At 43.6% G+C, this 21,451-nt stretch overlaps 1 protein-coding gene across 6 annotated transcripts in view; it reads left to right on the forward strand.

Annotated features, from left to right (window-relative positions):
* klhl32 (kelch-like family member 32) overlaps positions 1-21,451 on the forward strand; it is a 478,483-nt gene that overhangs the window by 403,589 nt on the left and 53,443 nt on the right. For all 6 annotated transcript variants that reach the window (XM_070885400.1, XM_070885397.1, XM_070885403.1 and 3 more), the window contains one exon: positions 15,887-16,613. In XM_070885400.1, coding sequence (XP_070741501.1) covers positions 15,887-16,613 — 727 coding nt within the window. The remainder of the gene's footprint in view (positions 1-15,886; positions 16,614-21,451) is intronic.

Genomic DNA, 21,451 nt, shown 5'->3' on the forward strand with positions numbered 1-21,451 from the left:
AAAAACGTTAGTGGGAGTTGTGTACAGACCTCCAAACAGTAGTAGTGATGTTGGGGAGGGCATCAAACAAGAAATTAGGGGTGCATGCAATAAAGGTGCAGCAGTTATCATGGGTGACTTTAATATGCATATAGATTGGGCTAACCAAACTGGAAGCAATACGGTGGAGGAGGATTTCCTGGAGTGCATAAGGGATGGTTTTCTAGACCAATATGTCGAGGAACCAATTAGGGGGAGGCCATCTTAGACTGGGTGTTGTGTAATGAGAGAAGATTAATTAGCAATCTCGTTGTGTGAGGCCCCTTGGGCAAGAGTGACCATAATATGGTGGAATTCTACATTAGGATGGAGAATGAAACAGTTAATTCAGAGACCATGGTCCAGAACTTAAAAAAGGGTAACTTTGAAGGTATGAGGCGTGAATCGGCTAGGATAGATTGGCGAATGATACTTAAGGGGTTGACTGTGGATGGGCAATGGCAAACATTTAGAGACCGCATGGATGAACTACAACAATTGTACATCCCTGTCTGGCGTAAAAATAAAAAAGGGAAGGTGGCTCAACCGTGGCTATCAAGGGAAATCAGGGATAATATTAAAGCCAAGTAAGTGGCATACAAATTGGCCAGAAATAGCAGCGAATCTGGGGATTGGGAGAAATTTAGAACTCAGCAGAGGGGGACAAAGAGTTTGATTAGGGCAGGGAAAATAGAATACGAGAGGAAGCTTGCAGGGAACATTAAAATGGACTGCAAAAGCTTCTATAGATATGTAAAGAGAAAAAGGTTAGTGAAGACAAACGTAGGTCCCCTGCAGTCAGAATCAAGGGAAGTCATAACGGGGAACAAAGAAATGGCAGACCAATAGTTAGCAAGGACATTAGCTTGGATGATGTGGAATCTATATGGGTAGAGCTGCAGAACACCAAAGGGCAAAAAACGTTAGTGGGAGTTGTGTACAGACCTCCCAACAGTCGTAGTGATGTTGGGGAGGGCATCAAACAAGAAATTAGGGGTGCATGCAATAAAGGTGCAGCAGTTATCATGGGTGACTTTAATATGCATATAGATTGGGCTAACCAAACTGGAAGCAATACGGTGGAGGAGGATTTCCTGGAGTGCATAAGGGATGGTTTTCTCGACCAATATGTCGAGGAACCAACTAGGGGGGAGGCCATCTTAGACTGGGTGTTGTGTAATGAGAGAGGATTAATCAGCAATCTCGTTGTGCGAGGCCCCTTGGGGAAGAGTGACCATAATATGGTGGAATTCTACATTAGGATGGAGAATGAAACAGTTAATTCAGAGACCATGGTCCAGAACTTAAAGAAGGGTAACTTTGAAGGTATGAGGTGTGAATTGGCTAGGATAGATTGGCGAATGATACTTAAGAGGTTGACAGTGGATGGGCAATAGCAGGCATTTAGAGACCGCATGGATGAACTACAACAATTGTACATCCCTGTCTGGCGTAAAACTAAAAAAGGGAAGGTGGCTCAACCGTGGCTATCTCGGGAAATCAGGGATAGTATTAAAGCCAAAGAAGTGGCATACAAATTGGCTAGAAATAGCAGTGAACCTGGGGACTGGGAGAAATTTAGAACTCAGCAGAGAAGGACAAAGGGTTTGATTAGGGCAGGGAAAATAAAGTACAAGAGGAAGCTTGCAGGGAACATTAAGACAGACTGCAAAAGTTTCTATAGATATGTAAAGAGAAAAAGGTTTGTAAAGACAAACGTAGGTCCCCTGCAGTCAGAATCAGGGGAAGTCATAACGGTGAACAAAGAAATGGCAGACCAATTGAACAAGTACTTTGGTTCGGTATTCACTAAGGAGGACACAAACAACCTTCCGGATATAAAAGGGGTCAGAGGGTCTAGTAAGAAGGAGGAACTGAGGGAAATCCTTATTCGTAGGGAAATTGTGTTGGGGAAATTGATGGGATTGAAGGCTGATAAATCCCCAGGGCCTGATGGATTGCATCCCAGAGTACTTAAGGAGGTGGCCTTGGAAATAGCGGATGCGTTGACAGTCATTTTCCAACATTCCATAGAATCTGGATCAGTTCCTATGGAGTGGAGGGTAGCCAATGTAACCCCACTTTTTAAAAAAGGAGGGAGAGAGAAAACAGGGAATTATGGACCGGTCAGCCTGACATCAGTAGTGGGTAAAATGATGGAATCAATTATTAAGGATGTCATAGCAGCGCATTTGGAAAGAGGTGACATGATAGGTCCAAGTTAGCATGGATTTGTGAAAGGGAAATCATGCTTGACAAATCTTCTGGAATTTTTTGAGGATGTTTTCAGTAGAGTGGACAAGGGAAAACCATTGGATGTGGTATATTTGGACTTTCAGAAGGCTTTCGACAAGGTCCCACACAAGAGATTAATGTGCAAAGTTAAAGCACATGGGATTGGGGGTAGTGTGCTGACATGGATTGAGAACTGGTTGTCAGACAGGAAGCAAAGAGTAGGAGTAAATGGGTACTTTTCAGAATGGCAGGCAGTGACTAGTGGGGTACCGCAAGGTTCTGTGCTGGGGCCCCAGCTGTTTACATTGTACATTAATGATTTAGACGAGGGGATTAAATGTAGTATCTCCAAATTTGTGGATGACACTAAGTTGGGTGGCAGTGTGAGCTGCGAGGAGGATGCTATGAGGCTGCAGAGTGACTTGGATAGGTTAGGTGAGTGGGCAAATGCATGGCAGATGAAGTATAATGTGGATAAATGTGAGGTTATCCACTTTGGTGGTTAAAAACAGAGAGACAGATTATTATCTGAATGGTGACAGATTAGGAAAAGGGAGGTGCAACAAGACCTGGGTGTCATGGTACGTCAGTCATTGAAGGTTGGGCATGCAGGTACAGCTGGCGGTCAAGAAAGCAAATGGCATGTTGGCCTTCATAGCGAGGGGATTTGAGTACAGGGGCAGGGAGGTGTTGCTACAGTTATACAGGGCCTTGGTGAGGCCACACCTGGAGTATTGTGTACAGTTTTGATCTCCTAACTTGAGGAAGGACATTCTTGCTATTGAGGGAGTGCAGCGAAGGTTCACCAGACTGATTCCCGGGATGGAGGGACTGACATATCAAGAGAGACTGGATCAACTGGGCTTGCATGCACTGGAGTTCAGAAGAATGAGAGGGGACCTCATAGAAACGTTTAAAATTCTGACGGGTTTAGACAGGTTAGATGCAGGAAGAATGTTCCCAATGTTGGGGAAGTCCAGAACCAGGGGTCACAGTCTAAGGATAAGGGATAAGCCATTTAGGACCGAGATGAGGAGAAACTTCTTCACCCAGAGAGTGGTGAACCTGTGGAATTCTCTACCACAGAAAGTTGTTGAAGCCAATTCACTAAATATATTCAAAAAGGAGTTAGATGTAGTCCTTACTATTCGGGGGATCAAGGGGTATGGTGAGAAAGCAGGAATGGGGTACTGAAGTTGCATGTTCAGCCATGAACTCATTGAATGGCGGTGCAGGCTAGAAGGGCCGAATGGCCTGCTCCTGCACCTATTTTCTATGTTTTTATGTTTCAATCAACATCTGGTTCTGGGTTCCCTGTTCCTTCAGGATACTGACCTGTTTTATTGCAGCACAGACAGATCCCACAGCTCTTTACCATCTGGGTAAAACGAGGGGTTTTCGTCCTCCCCTACAATGTGAGATGAAGCATTGCAGCGAGGAAGATTGAGAAGAGCGTTGCTGTGATGAAACAGCCCTGCTTGATCCCGGTCTGCACTTGTATTGGGTCTGTGGGGGATCCATTGGTAAGAATCACGGCTTGCATATCATCGTGAAGCAGACGGAGGATGGTGACAAATTTTTGAGGACAGCCGAATTTGAGAAGTATACTCCATATCCCTTGTGATTGACAGAGCCGAAGAACTTTGTGAGGTCAAAGAAAGCCATGCACAGAGGTTGATGCTGCTCCCTACATTTTTCTTGGATTTGTCGCGCAGTGAAGATCATGTCTGTTGTGCCCCTTAGTGGGCGGAATCCGCATTGCGACTAGGAGGAGCTCTTCAGCCACTGGGAGGTGATGATTGAGGAGGATTCTTGTGATGAGCAGGGAAACTCCTCTGTAATTACCGCAGTTGGACTTGTCACCTTTCTTGAAGATGGTCATGATTACAGCGTCTCTGAGATCCCCTGGCATTCTCTCCTCCTTCCAGATAAGAGATTCACGCCATGAGTGCTTCTCCACCATGCTTTAGTATTTCAGCGAGGATTCCAACTGCTCCTGAGGCCTTGTTGTTTTTCAGTTGTCGTGTGGCCTTTTCAACCTCATGGCCGGCTGGGACGGGTTGCATGTTGTGGGATGGATTCAAGGACACGCATGTCAAAGACTCTTGATTGAGGAGATCCCCGAAGTGCTCCTTCCAGCGGGCATTGACTGCCTCACTGTCCTTGATGTGCACCTCTCTCCTCTTGGCTCTCAGTGGAATCGGACCTTGAGTGCTTGGGCCGTAGGTGGTCTTGACTGAGCTTGTGATTGTCGGCTAGATGCTGGATCTCCTGTGCTTTTTCCACCTACCATCTGTACTTTAGGTCGCGAGTTTTTTGTTGGACCGCGGCCTTCAGTTTCCTGTAGATCTGCTTTCTTTCACTCGAGTTGTGGTGTTGTTTCCCGTTCAAAAATGCCTTGCGTTTGCGGTTTATTCGTTTCTGGATCTCCTGGTCGTTCTCATCGAATCAGTCTTGATGTTTTCTGGTAGAGTAACCAAGAGTCTCTTCACAGGTGCTAATTATGGTGGACTTGAGGGCAGACCAGGCACTGTGAACACTTTGCGTCTCCGGTTCATTGGTAGTCGTCAGGTTGGCTGTGAGGCTTTGGCTGAATAGGGCTTTCTTTGCAGGGTCTTTGAGTGCTTCATCATTGATTTTTTTGCCAGGGTATTTCTGGTGCCCCCACCATTTTGAGGCTACGTTGATGGAGATAACAGAGTGGATTAGGCAGTGGTCAATAGAAAATAGGTGCAGGAGTAGGCTGTTCGGCCCTTCGAGCCTGCACCACCATTCAATAAGATCATGGCTGATCATTCACCTCAGTACCCCTTTCCTGCTTTCCCTCCATACTCCTTCATTCCCTTAGCCGTATAGACCATATCTAACTCCCTCTTGAATATATCCAACGAACTGCCATCAACAACTCTCTGCGGTAGAAAATTCCACAGGTTAACAACTCTGAGTTTCTCCTCATCTCAGTCCTAAATGGCTTACCCCTTATCCTTAGACTGCGTCCCCTGGTTCTGGACTTCCCCAACATGGGGAACATTCTTCCTGCATCTAACCTGTCCAGTCCAGTCAGAATTTTATATGTTTCTATGAGATCCCCTCTCATTCGTCTAAACTCCAGTGTATAAAAGCCCAATCGATCCAGTCTCTCCTCATATGTTGGTCCAGCCATCCCGGGAATCAGTCTGGTGAATCTTTGCTGCACTCCCTCAATAGCAAGAACGTCCTTCCTCACATTAGGAGACCAAAACTGAACACAATATTCCAGGTGAGGCCCCATAAAGGTCCTGTACAACTGCAATAAGACCTCCCTGCTCCTATTCTCAAATCCCCTAGCCAACATACCATTTGCGTTCTTCACCGCCTGCCAACTTTCAATGACTGATGTACCATGACACCCAGGTCTCGTTGCACCTCCCCTTTTCCTAATCTGCCTCCATTCGGATAATATTCTGCCTTCGTGTTTTTGCCACCAAAGTGGATAACCTCACATTTATCCACATTATACTGCATCTGCCATGCATTTGCCCACTCACCTAACCTGTCCAAGTCAACCTGCAGCCTCTTAGTATTCTCCTCACAGCTCACACCGCCACCCAGCTTGGTGTCATCTGCAAACTTGGAGATATTACATTCAATTCCTTCATCTAAATCATTGATGTATATTGTAAATAGTTGGGGTCCCAGCACTGAGCCCTGCGGCACCCCACTAGTCACTGCCTGCCATTCTGAAAAGGGCCCGTTTATCCCGACTCTCTGCTTCCTGTCTGCCAACCAGTTCTCTATCCACGTCAGTACATTACCACCAATACCATGTGCTTTAATTTTGCACACCAATCTCTTGTGTGAGACCTTGTCAAAAGCCTTTTGAAAGTCCAAATACACCACAATCCACTGGTTCTCCCTTGTCCACTCTACTAGTTACATCCTCAAAAAATTCTCGAAGATTTGTCAAGCATGATTTCCCTTTCATAAATCCATGCTGACTTGGACCGATCCTGTCACTGCTTTCCAATGCGCTGCTATTTCATCCTTAATAATTGATTCCAACATTTTCCCCACTAATGATGCCAGGCTAACCGGTCTATAATTACCCGTTTTCTCTCTCCCTCATTTTTTAAAAAGTGGTGTTACATTAGCTACCCTCCAGTCCATAGGAACTGATCCAGCGTCGATACACTGTTGGAAAATGATCACCAATGCATCCACTATTTCTAGGGCCACTTCCTTAAGTACTCTGGGATGCAGACTATCAGGCCCTGGGGATTTATCGGCCTTCAATCCCATCAATTTCCCTAACACAATTTTACAACTAATAATGATTTCCGTCAGTTCCTCCTTCTCACTCGACCTTCGGTCCCCTAGTATTTCCGGAAGGTTATTTGTGTCTTCCTTCATGAAGACAGAACCAAAGTATTTGTTCAACTGGTCTGCCATTTCTTAGTTCCTCATTATAAATTCACCTGATTCTGACTGCAAGGGACCTACGTTTGTCTTCACTAATTTTTTTCTCTTCACATCTCTATAGAAGCTTATGCAGTCAGTTTTTATGTTGCCAGCAAGCTTCCTCTCAAAGTCTATTTTCCCCCTCCTAATTAAACCCTTTATCCTCCTCTGCTGATTTCTAAATGTCTTCCAGTCCTCAGGTTTGTTGATTTTTCTGGCCAATTTATATGCCCGTTCCTTGGATTTAACACTATCCTTAATTTCCCTTGTTAGCCACGGTTGAGCCACCTTCCCCGTTTTATTTTTACTCCAGACAGGGATGTACAATTGTTGAAGTTCATCCATGTGATCTTTAAATGTTTGCCATTGCCTATCCACCGTCAACCCTTTAAGTATCATTTGCCAGTCTATTCTAGCCAATTCACATCTCATACCATCGAAGTTACCTTTCCTTAAGTTCAGGACCCTAGTCTCTGAATTAACTGTGTCACTCTCCATCTTAATGAAGAATTCTACCATATTATGGTCACTCTTCCCCAAGGGGCCTCGCACAACAAGATTGCTAATTAGTCCTTTCTCATTACACATCACCCAGTCTAGGATGGCCAGCCTCTAGTTGGTTCCTCGACATATTGGTCTCGAAAACCATCCCTAATACACTCCAGGAAATCCTCCTCCACTGCATTGCTACCAGTTTGGTTAGCCCAATCTATATGTAGATTAAAGTTGTCCATGATAATCTTTATTGCATGCATCCCTAATTTCTTGTTTGATGCTGTCCCCAACCTCACTACTACTGTTTGGTGGTCTGTACGCAACTCCCACTAGCGTTTTCTGCCCTTTGGTATTCCACAGCTCCACCATACAGATTCTACATCCTCCAAGCTTAATGTCCTTCCTTACTATTGTGTTAATTTCCTCTTTAACCAGCAACGCTACTCCACCTCCTTTTTCTTTCTGTCTATTCTTCCTGAATGTTGAATACCCCTGGATGTTGAGTTCCCAGCCTTGGTCACCCTGGAGCCATGTCTCCGTGATGCCAACTATATCATATTCGTTAATTGCTGCCTGCGCAGTTAATTACGAATACTCCTCGCATTGAGGCACAGAGCCTTCAGATTGTCTTTTTCGCACACTTTGCCCCATTATAATTTTGCTGCAATGTGGCCCTTTTTGATTTTTGCCTTGGGTTTCTCTGTCCTCCACTTTTACTTTTCTTCTTTCTATCTTTTGCTTCTGCCCCCATTCTACTTCCCTCTGTCTCCGTGCATAGGTTCCCATCCCTCTGCATATTAGTTTAACCCCTCCCCAACAGCACAAGCAAACACTCCCCCTAAGACATTGGTTCCAGTCCTGTCCAGGTGCAGACCGTCTGGTTTGTACTGGTCTCACCTCCCCCAGAACCGGTTCCAATGTCCCAGGAATTTGAATCCCTCCCTTGTGCATCACTCCTCAAGCCATGTATTCATCTTAGCTCCCTTGCAATTCCTACTCTGACTATGATATACTGCCTCCAACCGCCCCGCCAGTCAAACAGTCATGAAATCTGTGGTAAATGCAAAACCTTGAATATAGAGATTATATTATTATATCAAGTATATACTCAAGCTTTATCGTTTACTTTTTTAAAGCCCAGGATACATAGCAAGATGCACCAGTATTTACCTGGTGTTGAGCAGTGCTGGTGAGTGGATGGTGGGCATGGAGTTCAGTAGCATTGGAGGGGAGTTTCTGGACCTTGGCTGGTTCTCTATTATGTCTCTTTCTCTCTCTGCCTTTTGTGCCTCTCTCACTCTTTCTCCCCCTATCATACATGCACGCACACATCACTGAATTTTTTGTCACTGTTGGAAGCATGGTGGGGTGGAGCTTTTGATCACATCAGTGTTGATTCCACTGAAGTTTCCAGGGTCAGGCAAATTATAATATTGAGAGCGAACTCCCACCAATGTAAATTTAAGTACATTAATGAAGGTACTCAGAAAGCACAAAAGCCAACCTGATACTTAACATTTATTGCAATTGCAATTTTTTTTATTGTTTTAATTATGTTCGAAACATTATTTTAGGGCTGTCGTTGGTTAGCAAAGGAGAAAAAATGGTTGAAGAAAAATATTTGAAATCACATTTTGAGTGATTTAGTTGGCTCACCTTCTCTTTTCTCCTATTGGCGTATTCTCCTGGCTCAGAATTCAGAATTGGTTGTTTGCTTAAGTTCTTAGTTTTTCAGCTACTTTCTTCACTTTTGATTTGTACATTCCCAATCTACTCAATTCTGATTTGTGCTGTTTTAAATTGAGCAAATCAACAAGGTGTGATACCTCAACTATGATGATCATATGACAAGAAGTCCATGCATATGTATCATAATATTAGATATAGATTATGTACAAATAATTTTACTGTGAGCAACAAAGGCTGATGTTTTACACAAAAATAAACTTGAATAAGATTAAAATGCGTGACCCATAAACCTGAAGGATAAATGAGACCTAATGCTGAGAGTTGGCATGGTTTATGACGATAGACTACCTTCATCGATTTTCTCACTTCCTTTTCTCAAGGTGGTGACTCTTACCGGGGCAGTTCTCTGGTGCCTAACCCAGTGGTCATTCTCCACGTATGTACCTAAACAGAGATAGTGCTGGGCTGTTCAAACTATCCATATATATGCACTTTCCAGCAAGTTTCACTGAATAATCAGGAAAGCTAACCTTGCTCATTCTCCCCAGTCCAAGGATACTGAGGCCAATTGTAGCATCCCCCCTTCCCCCATGGCCAAAATGGATTGAATGTGCATCAATCAGGAGTTAAGCTCGGGGTTTCCATGGTGAGACACAGTGGTGTATTCAGTAATTAAGCTGAGAGAGCATTAAAATGCCTGTTTTTCATTTGTTCGCAACCACTGTGCATTAATGATTTAGACGAGGGGATTAAATGTAGTATCTCCAAATTTGCGGATGACACTAAGTTGGGTGGCAGTGTGAGCTGCGAGGAGGATGCCATGAGGCTGCAGAGCGACTTGGATAGGTTAGGTGAGTGGGCAAATGCATGGCAGATGAAGTATAATGTGGATAAATGTGAGGTTATCCACTTTGGTGGTAAAAACAGAGAGACAGACTATTATCTGAATGGTGACAGATTAGGAAAAGGGGAGGTGCAAAGAGACCTGGGTGTCATGGTACATCAGTCATTGAAGGTTGGCATGCAGGTACAGCAGGCGGTTAAGAAAGCAAATGGCATGTTGGCCTTCATAGCGAGGGGATTTGAGTACAGGGGCAGGGAGGTGTTGCTACAGTTGTACAGGGCCTTGGTGAGGCCACACCTGGAGTATTGTGTACAGTTTTGGTCTCCTAACCTGAGGAAGGACATTCTTGCTATTGAGGGAGTGCAGCGAAGGTTCACCAGACTGATTCCCGGGATGGTGGGACTGACCTATCAAGAAAGACTGGATCAACTGGGCTTTTATTCACTGGAGTTCAGAAGAATGAGAGGGGACCTCATAGAAACGTTTAAAATTCTGACACGGTTAGACAGGTTAGATGCAGGAAGAATGTTCCCAATGTTGGGGAAGTCCAGAACCAGGGGACATAGTCGAAGGATAAGGGGTAAGCCATTTAGGACCGAGATGAGGAGGAATTTCTTCACCCAGAGAGTGGTGAACCTGTGGAATTCTCTACCACAGAAAGTTGTTGAGGCCAATTCACTAATTATATTCAAAAAGGAGTTAGATGAAGTCCTTACTACTAGGGGATCAAGGGGTATGGTGAGAAAGCAGGAATGGGGTACTGAAGTTGCATGTTCAGCCATGAACTCATTGAATGGCGGTGCAGGCTAGAAGGGCCGAATGGCCTACTCCTGCACCTATTTTCTATGTTTCTATAAGGTAAATTGCATTGGACATACTTTGCATCAGTTGCACATATTTCATTGTGATGGAAATTACACCTATGTTTTTATGTAATAGATAAGAATATAAGAAATAGGAACAGGAGTAGGCCATACGGTCCCTCGAGCCTGCTCCGCCATTCAATAAGATCATGGACTCAGCTCCACTTCCCCACCCGCTCCACATAACCCCTTATCCCCTTATCACTTAAGAAACTGAGGCAGCGAATTCCACAGACTTACAACCCCCAGAGAGAAGAAATTTCTCCTCATCTCTGTTTTATTCTAAGATCATGCCCTCTAGTTCTCGTCTCCCCTATCAATGGAAACATCCTCTCTGCATCCACCTTGTCAAGCCCCCTCATAATCTTATACGTTTCGATAAGATCACCTCTCATTCTTCTGAATCCCAATAAGTAGAGGCCCAACCTACTCAACCTTTCCTCATAAGTCAATCCCCTCATCCCCGGAAACAACCTAGTGAACCTTCTCTGATCTGCCTCCAAAGGAAGTATATCCTTTTGTAAATATGGAAACCAAAACTGCACGCAGTATTCCAGGTGTGACCTCACCAATACCTTATATAGCTGTAGCAAGACTTCCCTGCTTTTATACTCCATCCACTTTGCAATAAAGGCCAAGATACCATTGGCCTTCCTGATCACTTGCTGTACCTGCATACTATCCTTTTGTGTTTCATGCACAAGTACCCCCAGGTCCCACTGTACTGCGGCACTTTGCGATCTTTCTCCATTTAAATAATAACTTGCTCTTTGATTTTTTTCTGCCAAAATGCATACCCTCGCACTTTCCGACATTATACTCCATCTGCCAAATTTTTGCCCAATCATTTAGCCAATCTATGTCCTTTTGCAGATTTTTTGTGTCCTCACACATTGCTTTTCCTCCCATCTTTGTATCGTCAGCAAACTTGGCTACGTTACACTCAGTCCCTTCTTCCAAGTCGTTAATATAGATTGTAAATAATTGGGGTTCTCGCACTGATCCCTGCAGCACCCCACTAGTTAATGGTTGCCAACCAGAGAATGAACCATTTATCCCGACTCTTTGTTCTCTGTTAGTTAGCCAATCCTCTGTCCATGCTAATATATTACCCCCGACCCTGTGAACTTTTATTTTACGCAGTAACCTTTTATGTGGCACCTTGTCAAATGCCTTCTGGAAGTCCAAATACATCACATCCACTGGTTCCCCTTTATCTACCCTGTTCGTTACATCCTCAAAGAACTCCAGCAAATTTGTCAAACATGAATTCTGACTCTGCTCCCAACCAAAAAAAGATTTTTCAAATGTGTTCTTGAATGGCTATTTAAGAAAAACATTCCTTCCATTGTCTTTTCATACATTGATTCTCAGTTGTCACAGCATAATTAGGGCCCTGATTGCTCAGAGAGCTAATCTAGTGAGTAGGTGAGCTACCAAAGTCCTAGGTTCAATCCAAAGACTGTGCTAAGCGAGCTGTTATCAGCCAGGGTAGCAGGAAGAGTAGTGCATTTGACCTTTATGTCCCTGCGGAAGGGAGGGAAAAACTGGCAAAGATTTCATGCATCCTAATGAGGATAGAATTTGACTCGGCTGTGATGCTTTCTGCAGTTGAATAGCCTGCTGACACTTAAGGATCAGAGAAATGTATTAGCCACTTGAGCAAGGCTCCCGTGGAACTGTGTGCCAGCAAGGAGTACAGTAACTTCAGGAAAATAGAGAAGAAAATTGATGAGAAAAAGTAAAACCTTCACATTTGTCAGCATAATAGGGAATGCCATTATGATGCTGCCTTTCCCCATTTGAATTCATTTTTCACGCCTCCCATCACTACGGATGATGCTAATGACATATTGCCACGTGGATCTACAATGTGTATGCGCAGCATTATTAGTGGCTTCTTATCTCGTGATAATAAATCACACCTGTGTTACGCAGTGAGGATATGGTTACAATAATGTATTAAATAACGCAGGTGTTGATTTATTTTGTCAAATTTTGAGTTGGTTAACAAGGATGTTGAAAGCAATTACAATGCAGTAAAGGAACAATGGCATTTTGGTCACATGATTCATTTTAATCAGATCTCATCAATTTTTCAATTAAAAGTAATAATCACATATGCAGACTGATATTTGTAGTATTGTGAAATATGTTGGTCATGGAAGATGCACAACATCCACAAAAAAAATTTATCATCTGCAGTGCTTCAGATGTACAGGTAGCATTAATATAGACTTTGCCACCTTTTATGGCATGGTAATAAATGGAGGATGCGACACAAACAGATGTTTGGCCCAAAACAAATTGAGTAATATTATTTATTTTGAATATATTTTGCTCATCAAAGGAGTGATGCAAGTTCTGAAAAATTATATATGTTTTCATCTTTTCTTTATCCAGTGGCATCACTAAGCACTTTGAGGTCGTAACCATATACGTCAAACACAAACTTAGAAGTGTACTCTGTATTGTGCTTGTGTGACATTTTCATTTCTTACAACAGCTGGTAGCAATGACATATATCAGCAGTTTTAGAGTAAATTTAATTAACATTACTTATGCTTGTTAAGTAGGAGTCCAGAATTTGCCAATCTAATTATTTATATGTGGTATATTCTAAGGTGGTAATGATCATACACATTTCACAAAAACAACAGCAAGAATTTTTATTAGGTTCCTCACAAAAATTGGGATAATTTAAAAAGGGATTAAAGGGCAAGTTCGAAAATTCTTTATACATAGAATATCTGTAATTTTGGAATTTTCTGCTATATGGTTGAAGCCAAGTTTATAAATTATTTAAAAAAGGACTTAGATAGTTGCTTGAAAAAGAGGAATGTTGAAGTGTATGGAGAGTGAGTAGGACACTGGAATTAGACTCAGTGGCTCTTGTAGAGACAATACCAGCATAGGCTTGTGCCAAATACCTATTCTTGTGCTTTAACATTCCTTGAACTTTAATAAATATTTTTGTTAAAGAACAGATAATTGCCAATAAAAATGGTTATTTTACCATTTAATGTAATTGGTAAAATGACCACCTATCTATCCTCAACACTCTGTAAGCTTAACTCATACAGAACTCTGCTGTCCATATTCTATCCCATCTATCACCTCTGATCTTGCTGACCGACATTGCCTCCCAGTCTCCCAACATCTTCAATTTAAAATTCTCATCCTCATGTTTAAATTTTTCAAAGCCTTGCCCCTCCCTATGTCTGTAACCTTCACCAAGGCATATGAGAACATGAGCCTTACATATCCGTAAGACAAAAGGTCCTCTACCAACCTGCTCCCACCACACAGCACTGCCCCCCTCCCCCCCCCCCCTGGTTATCAAAATCCACGACGTGGTACATTTTCCATTCCATACCTCGGGAGCCTACTGTCAACAAGGGCAGACATCACCGATGAGGTCCAACACCGCCTTCAGTATGCCAGCGCTCCTATATGGCTGAGACATGGACTATGTACAGCAGGCACCTTAAAACACTGGAGAAGTACCACCAACGCTGCCTCCGTAAGATCCTACAAATCTACTGGCAGGATAGGCGCACCAACGTCAGTGTTCTCGCTCAGGCCAACATCCGCAGCATCGAAGCACTGACCTCGCTCGATCAGCTCTGTTGGACGGGCCACATCGTCCGCATGCCTGACATGAGACTCCCAAAACAAGCGCTCTACTCGGAACTCCGACACGGCAAGCAAGCCCCAGGTGGGCAGAGGAAACACTTCAAGGACACCCACAAAGCCTCCTTGAAAAAATGTAACATCCCCACCGACACCTGGGAATCCCTGGACCGAGAACACCCAAAGTGGAAGAAAAGCATCCGAGGAAGACGCTGAACATCTCGAGTCTCTTCGCCGAGAGCAAGCTAAAGCCAAGCGTCGACAGCGGAAGGAGCGCGCGGCAACCCAGGCTCCCCACCCATCCATTCCTTCAACCACCATCTGCCCCACCTGTGACAGAGACTGTCAGTCCCACATTGGACTCTTCAGCCAACTGAGAACTCATTTTTAGTGTGGAAGCAAGTCATCCTCGACTCTGAGGGACTGCCTATGATGATGAACCTCATATCGCCCTAAAACCTCCCAGAGCTCCCCGTTCCTCTGACTAGTCTTTTTTTGATATCCTCTCCCATCATTGATAGCCATGGCTTCAGCTGTCTCAGCCCCACACTCTTGAATTCCTTCCTTGAACTCCTTCCCTAAACCTATTTGCCTCTCCACCTCACTCTCCTTTTAAGACCCTCCTTAAAACCCACCTCTGTGACCGTCACTCCTCCTAATAGCTCCTTTGACTAGCCATCCAGTTTTTGTTGGATTACGCCTCTGTGAAGTGGGAAATTTTGCTGCATTAATGGTGCTTTATATAAATTTATTATTGTTGTTTGCCATATGGGCTGTGCATAGATGCATATGGAACTGAGAAAATTAATTCTTGATTTTAATCTTTTTAGGTTCCCAAGCTTATAGTCAGAGATTGAATGAAAAAGGGAGTGGAATTTCAAAATCCGCTATTAACAATATTTTGTTTGTCAAATATGATCATTGTATTTTAGATTTATGTTTGAATGTTGGCAACAACCTCTAATTCTAAACTTCGAATCTTTTGTCCTGGATTTTCACGAAGTTTGCGACCGGGTTTTCACCACGATCTGACCCACCGCGGCGAAAACCTGGTCTCAAAGCCTGGGCGGGATCCTCGGATACCTGTTTGTGACGGCGCTTTCAATTAGCGCCGGGGAGAGGGGCACCGACGTGCAACGCCGCAGATTGCATTACCATCGTACTTTCAGCTCTCTCCTGACCATTAGGCCACGCCCAGAATACCGACCGGTCAAACCTGTTGGTGCAGCCCTGCCAGCAGCGGTAAGTATGAAAACCTGCAAAAAAGGTAAGTTAAAGTTTTTATTTTTGAATTATTTTTCAGCTATTTGTTAGCTAAGTGTTTTGTGAATGTTTTTTGCAATTTTTTTTCCCCCTCCCAAGGCCTCTCTCAAAGCGCTCCCGGCCCCACACTAAATTTGGCGAAACTCACGTTTTTGCACCGCGAATCCTCGGGCTAATGCCCCCCTTACTGACGTGCCGGTACAAACATAAAACCCGAAAGTTTGGCCCAGAAACGGTAGCGCAGAGAAAACGGTAAGTTTCACGTATCGCTACCGTTTTCGCCGAAAAAAAACAGAAAAACGAAAATCCAGCCCGAAGTGTTATAATTATTGATTGATTGTTAACAATGATGGTGCGATATCTTCTTGCTTTAAAAGACTAACCAGGCTACATTGTTCTATTTTGACAGCTGGCAGTGAGTTGGTTGGAACATGGCTGTCGGTATCAGTACATGGATGAACTCTTAAAATATATACGCTTCGGTTTGATGGATGTTGATACACTACATGCTGTAGCCCTTTCTCATCCTCTGGTTCAGGCCAGTGAAATTGCCACAGCTTTCATTAATGAGTCCTTGGAGTACCACCAGAGCATCTATGCACAGCCCATATGGCAAACCATCAGGACACGACCTCGCTTCCAATCAGAAACACTTTACATTGTAGGTGGTAAGAAGCGCGAGATTTGCAAAGTGAGAGACCTGCGGTATTTTAACCCAGTGAACCAGGAAAATGTTCACATAGCAGGGGTTTCGAACTGGAGTGAGCTGTCTCCAATGCCTGTAGGAAGAAGTCATCATTGTGTGGCGGTCATAGGAGACTTCCTTTTTGTGGCAGGAGGGGAGGTGGAACACGCAACAGGTCGCACCTGTGCAGTAAGGACTGCGTGCCGTTATGATCCCCGCAGCAACACTTGGATAGAGATAGCTCCTATGAAAAACTGCCGTGAGCATTTTGTACTCGGAGCCTTGGATGAATACCTATATGCAGTGGGTGGAAGGAATGAACTGCGGCAGGTTTTGCCAACAGTGGAGAGATACTGTACAAAGAAGAACAAGTGGTCTTTCGTACAATCATTTGATAGATCACTGTCCTGCCATGCAGGATGTATGGCTGATGGGCTTCTTTGGATATCAGGTAAGGATCTACAATTTAAGTTTTAATGTCCTCTATTGAGTATCTTGCATGCACAAATCAGTTATGGTTTTTAAGGCCTAGATCCAGTTAAACAAAGGTAAGGTTAGCTAAAATGAAAACAGAGATACTCATTTTTGAAGTGGATGGATAATAAGTTTCCTAAATGGTTTATGGAATAAGTATTCAGGATCCATGTGCTACTGATCCATACAAGCCAGGAAGGTTACAGGTAATGGAAACACTACCTTATTTTCCCCACATTTGGAAAAGCATAATACAGTCAAGCAGAGTCAGCATGGTTTTATGAAAGGAAATAATGTTTGACAAATTTGCTGGAGTTCTTTGAAGATGTAATGAACAGAGTGGATAAGGGGGAACCAGTGGATGTGGTGTATTTGGATTTCCAGAAGGTATTCGATAAGGTGCCACATAAAAGATTACTGCATAAGATAAAAGCTCACAGGGTGGGGGGTAATATATTAGCATTGATTTGCTAACTAACAGAGAACAGAGAGTCGGATAAATGGGTTATTTTCCAGTTGGCAAATGGTAACTAGTGGGGTGCCACAGGGATCGGTGCTGGGGGCTCAACTATTTACAATCTATATTAATGACTTGGATGAACGGACCGAGTGTAATGTTGCCAAGTTTGCTGATGATTCAAAGATGGGAGAAAAGGCAGTGTGTGAGAAGGACATAAAAAGTCTGAAAAGAGATAAAGACAGGCTAAGTGAGTGGGCAAACATTTGTCAGATGGAGTATAATGTGGGAAAGTGTGAGGTCATGCGTTTCGGCAGGAAAAATAAAAAAGCAAATTATTATTTACGTGGCGTGAAGTTACAAAATGCTGCAGTACAGAGGGACCTGGGGTCTTTGTACATGAAACACAAAAAGTTATTATGCAGGTACAGCAAGTAATCAGGAAGACAAATGGAATGTTGGCATTTATTGTAAAGGGGATGGATTATAAAAGCAGAGAAGTCTTGCTACAACTGTACAGGGTATTGGTAAGGCCACACCTAGAGTACTGTGTACTGTTTTGGTCTCCTTATTTAGAAACATAGGAAATACGTGCAGGAGTAGGCCATTCGCCCTTCGAGCCTGCACCACCATTCAGTGAGTTCATGGCTGAACATCTGTATAAAGGAGGGATATACTTGCATTGGAGGCAGTTCAGAGAAGGTTCACTAGGTTGATTCCTGAGATGAAGGGGTTGACTTAAGAAGAAAGGTTGAGCAGGTTGGGCTTATGCTCATTGGAGTTTAGAAGAATGAGAGGTGATCTTATGGAAACATATAAGATATTGAGGGGGCTCGACAAGGTAGATGCAGAGAGGATGTGGGGAAATCAAGAACTAGGGAGCATAGTTTCAGAATAAGGGGTCGCCCATTTAGAACTCAGATAAGGAGGAATTTCTTCTCTGAGGGTTGTAAATCTGTGGAATTCTCTGCCCCAGAGAGCTGTAGAGGCTGGGTCATTGAATATATTTAAGGTGGAGATAGACAGATTTTTGAACGATAAGTGTTATGGGGAGCGAACAGGGAAGTGGAGCTGAGCCCAAGATCAGATCAGCCATGGTCTTATTGAATGGCAGAGCAGGCTCGAGGGGCCACATGGCCTACTCCTGCTCCTATTTCTTATGTTCTTTCTAGCACAGAAAGCTAAGGCCAATTGTAATTCTTCTGCTGCCATCTTGTCTCAAATTATCACAGACTGCTCTCTCTGTTACTTCAAAGAATTCAATAAAGTTGGTCAAGCAGCACTTTGCCTTTTAAAAGATACAATTTTTGACAAGCTCTGACAACAATTTTTTTTAAAAATCCTTCTCAATATGAAAATTGTGATATTTTGGTCAAGAAAGATGATAAATGGAGTAATTACAGACCGGTTCATCTTTCTTCAGTTTTGGAAAAACTGAATTTGTGTAAAGGCAAGAAGTGTTTGACAAAAGAAATTGGATTTTGAGGAGGTGACTGATAGGGGATTTTCAGACTGTACTTGATAAGGTATTTCCATATTGGGCAGCAAATGGAACAATAAGTGTACATTGCTACGAAGTTTTAGGTCATGAGTTTACACCTGTGACTCCCTACGTGATACTTTCTTGATCTTAGCCATGGTGTCTTCCTGATCTTAGCAGTGGAGGTGTCAAGCAATTCCCCATCGACAACAAGCCCGGATGGGAAAAGCAGACAAGAAATTACTTCTCGCCCAGTTCCGCGCACATCTGGAAGCCAACTCAAGACTGGTATTAGCAGAAAAATGGGGGCAGGCTACTTATTTCTACTGTTAGTTGTTGAACGGTATGTGGGCTGGGGGAAACCAGGGAGAGACAGAAAATTAAAATAAATTAAAAGTAAGGGAAGGAAAAAAAATAAAAACCTGATTTTGCTCATCACTGATTAGAGTATCAAGGTTTATAATAACTGGTTTCTGCTGTAATTTCCAACTTTCCTGTGGTGACAGAAATACATCAGTTATGCCAGAAACATCATAGTGCATTTTTGATTGTCAGTCACAATTAGTTAGAAATACTGCAATTATTGCATCGATGATTAAAAGCATGACAGCTGGTAGCACTTGAGAACAAACTACAAATAACAAATTGCATGCTGCAAAATCAGGGTGAATAGCAAAAGAGGTTACTCAAATTAATTTTTTTAAATCCTTGTGTTTGGAGAACGGAGTCAGTAGTTTTCTGTGAGACTGTAAACTTTAAGGGGCATTGGGCCCTCTGGGAAGTTTCCCAAAAAGGTTTAATTCTAGGAATGGCCTAAAACAGTTTTCTCTGAAAATTATTCCTGCGAACGGGAAGTTTGTGCTGCAGCAAGTGTCTTACCTGGTGCAGCACAAACCTTTGTACCTTGATTTATTTAAACTAGTAAACCTCCCATGGTGTTGTTCATGGATAAATATAGATATAGAAATTATGTTCAACCTTGGCACCAACATGGGATCAGCTTCCTGATTTACACTGATGACACACAGCTCTGCCTTGCCACTCCTTCTGTCAACAACTCCACTGCCTCTGTGTTGTCAGAATACTTGCCCAACCTTTAGTCAGAATGAGCCATAGTTTCATCCATATTCAACATTGGGAATTCTGAAGTCATCATTTTTGACCCCTGCAACAAACTCCGTACCCTTGCCACAAATTTCATTCCCTTCCCTAGTCACTGTCACGGGCTGAACTAGACTGTTCACAATTTTGGTGTCCTATTCGACCCAGAGCTGATCTTCCGACATCATGGGTTAGAACGTCCACTTTTTTTGCCTGCTTAACGCCCACTTAACGCCCATTTTGCCTCTGAAATGACGTATAACGCCCATATATCGCCCATTTTGGCACAAAATGGAAACTGGCGGGCATTTTTCGGAAACTTATTGCCGAGCGTTACTTTCTCCATGTGGTTAACGCCAAAAAAAAGTATTACCGCCCGCTCACTTTTTTTGGCCGAAATCAGCAGAATGGGCGAATTCAATGCCCATAATATCGACCAGCGTTACTTTCCACACTGAATTAACGCCAAAATTCAATATTAATGCCCGGCAACTATTTTTTGTCGTAAAGAGCATATTTACCCAAACTAGCGCCCATGGAGATTGCCCATTGTCAATTTCAGCACCTCACACACATTTCGCCCACAATATCGCTCGCTCAAAAAGCCGCCCACAAAAAGTGAAACTAACCGGGACGAACCACAGCGTTATGGACGCCATGTTGTAGATCACATGTCGCGTCTTTTAAAAGGCTGCTGTGCTTCAACCTCAGCGGAGTTCGGATGTACTCTGCAGGTCGTTGGAGTTGATGTGAGCATCTCTAAAAACATTTTAACCACACTGTGACCGATTGGAATTGGAAGAGGTGTGTTTGTCGGGACATTCCTTGTTTGTGAGCAATCGGTGGAAAACAGAGAACTACTGCAATAGGGCCTGTCCTTTCTCACCCACTCTTGGTGACCAAATACATGCAGCAGAGTCGACATCGCCGAAAGAACACTACACTGCATTATGTGCCTAATGTAAGAAGTGACAGACAGATGAGGAGGACCTGACGTTACACCCCCCACAAGTAAAGGAGAAGCATTCTTATCTCGACTTGCCCGACACCACCTGCCTTCGGAGACTGTGCTTCCACAAAGAGGTTATCACTGAGGTATGCCAGCTGATAAGGGCAGATCTGCAGCCTGCCAGTACCATCAGAACTGCACGGTCTGTCGAGGTCAAAGTAACTGCGGCACTGTTGTTCTACACCTCGGGTTCTTTTCAGGCCACAGCTGGTGATATTTGCGGATTTTCTCAGCTTGCCACACATTGCTGCATTAGACAGATCACTGAAGCCCTGTATGCACGCAGGAGGAACTTGATCAGCTTCCCTATGACCAGGAAGGCACAGAGTGAGAGGGCTCTTGGTTTTTCCAGAATTGCAGACTTCCCCAAGGTGCAGGGAGCAATAAACTGTTCACACAGCGTGATGTGGGCACCTTTTCAGGATGCTGAGGTTTTCAGGAACCGCAAGGGATTCCACTCCCTGAATGTCCAAAACTGGTTGTCGACCACCAGCAAATTATACTGGCAGTGAATGCTCAATTTCCGGGCAGCATCCATGATATGCACATCCTGTGTGAGAGCACTGTATCTGACTTGTTTAACAATGAGCCACAAGGTCACTGCTGGACGCTTGGGGACAAAGGATATGGCCTTGCCACCTGGCTGATGACCCTGCTGAGTGACACCCACACTGAGGCCGAGAGGCGATACAATGAGAGCTACAGAGCAACTCGCAATATTGTAGAGAAAACCATCGGAGTGCTGAAGCAGTGCTTCAGATGCCTGGA

Source organism: Pristiophorus japonicus, chromosome 7, assembly GCF_044704955.1.
Source record: "Pristiophorus japonicus isolate sPriJap1 chromosome 7, sPriJap1.hap1, whole genome shotgun sequence".
NCBI lineage: Eukaryota > Metazoa > Chordata > Chondrichthyes > Pristiophoridae > Pristiophorus > Pristiophorus japonicus.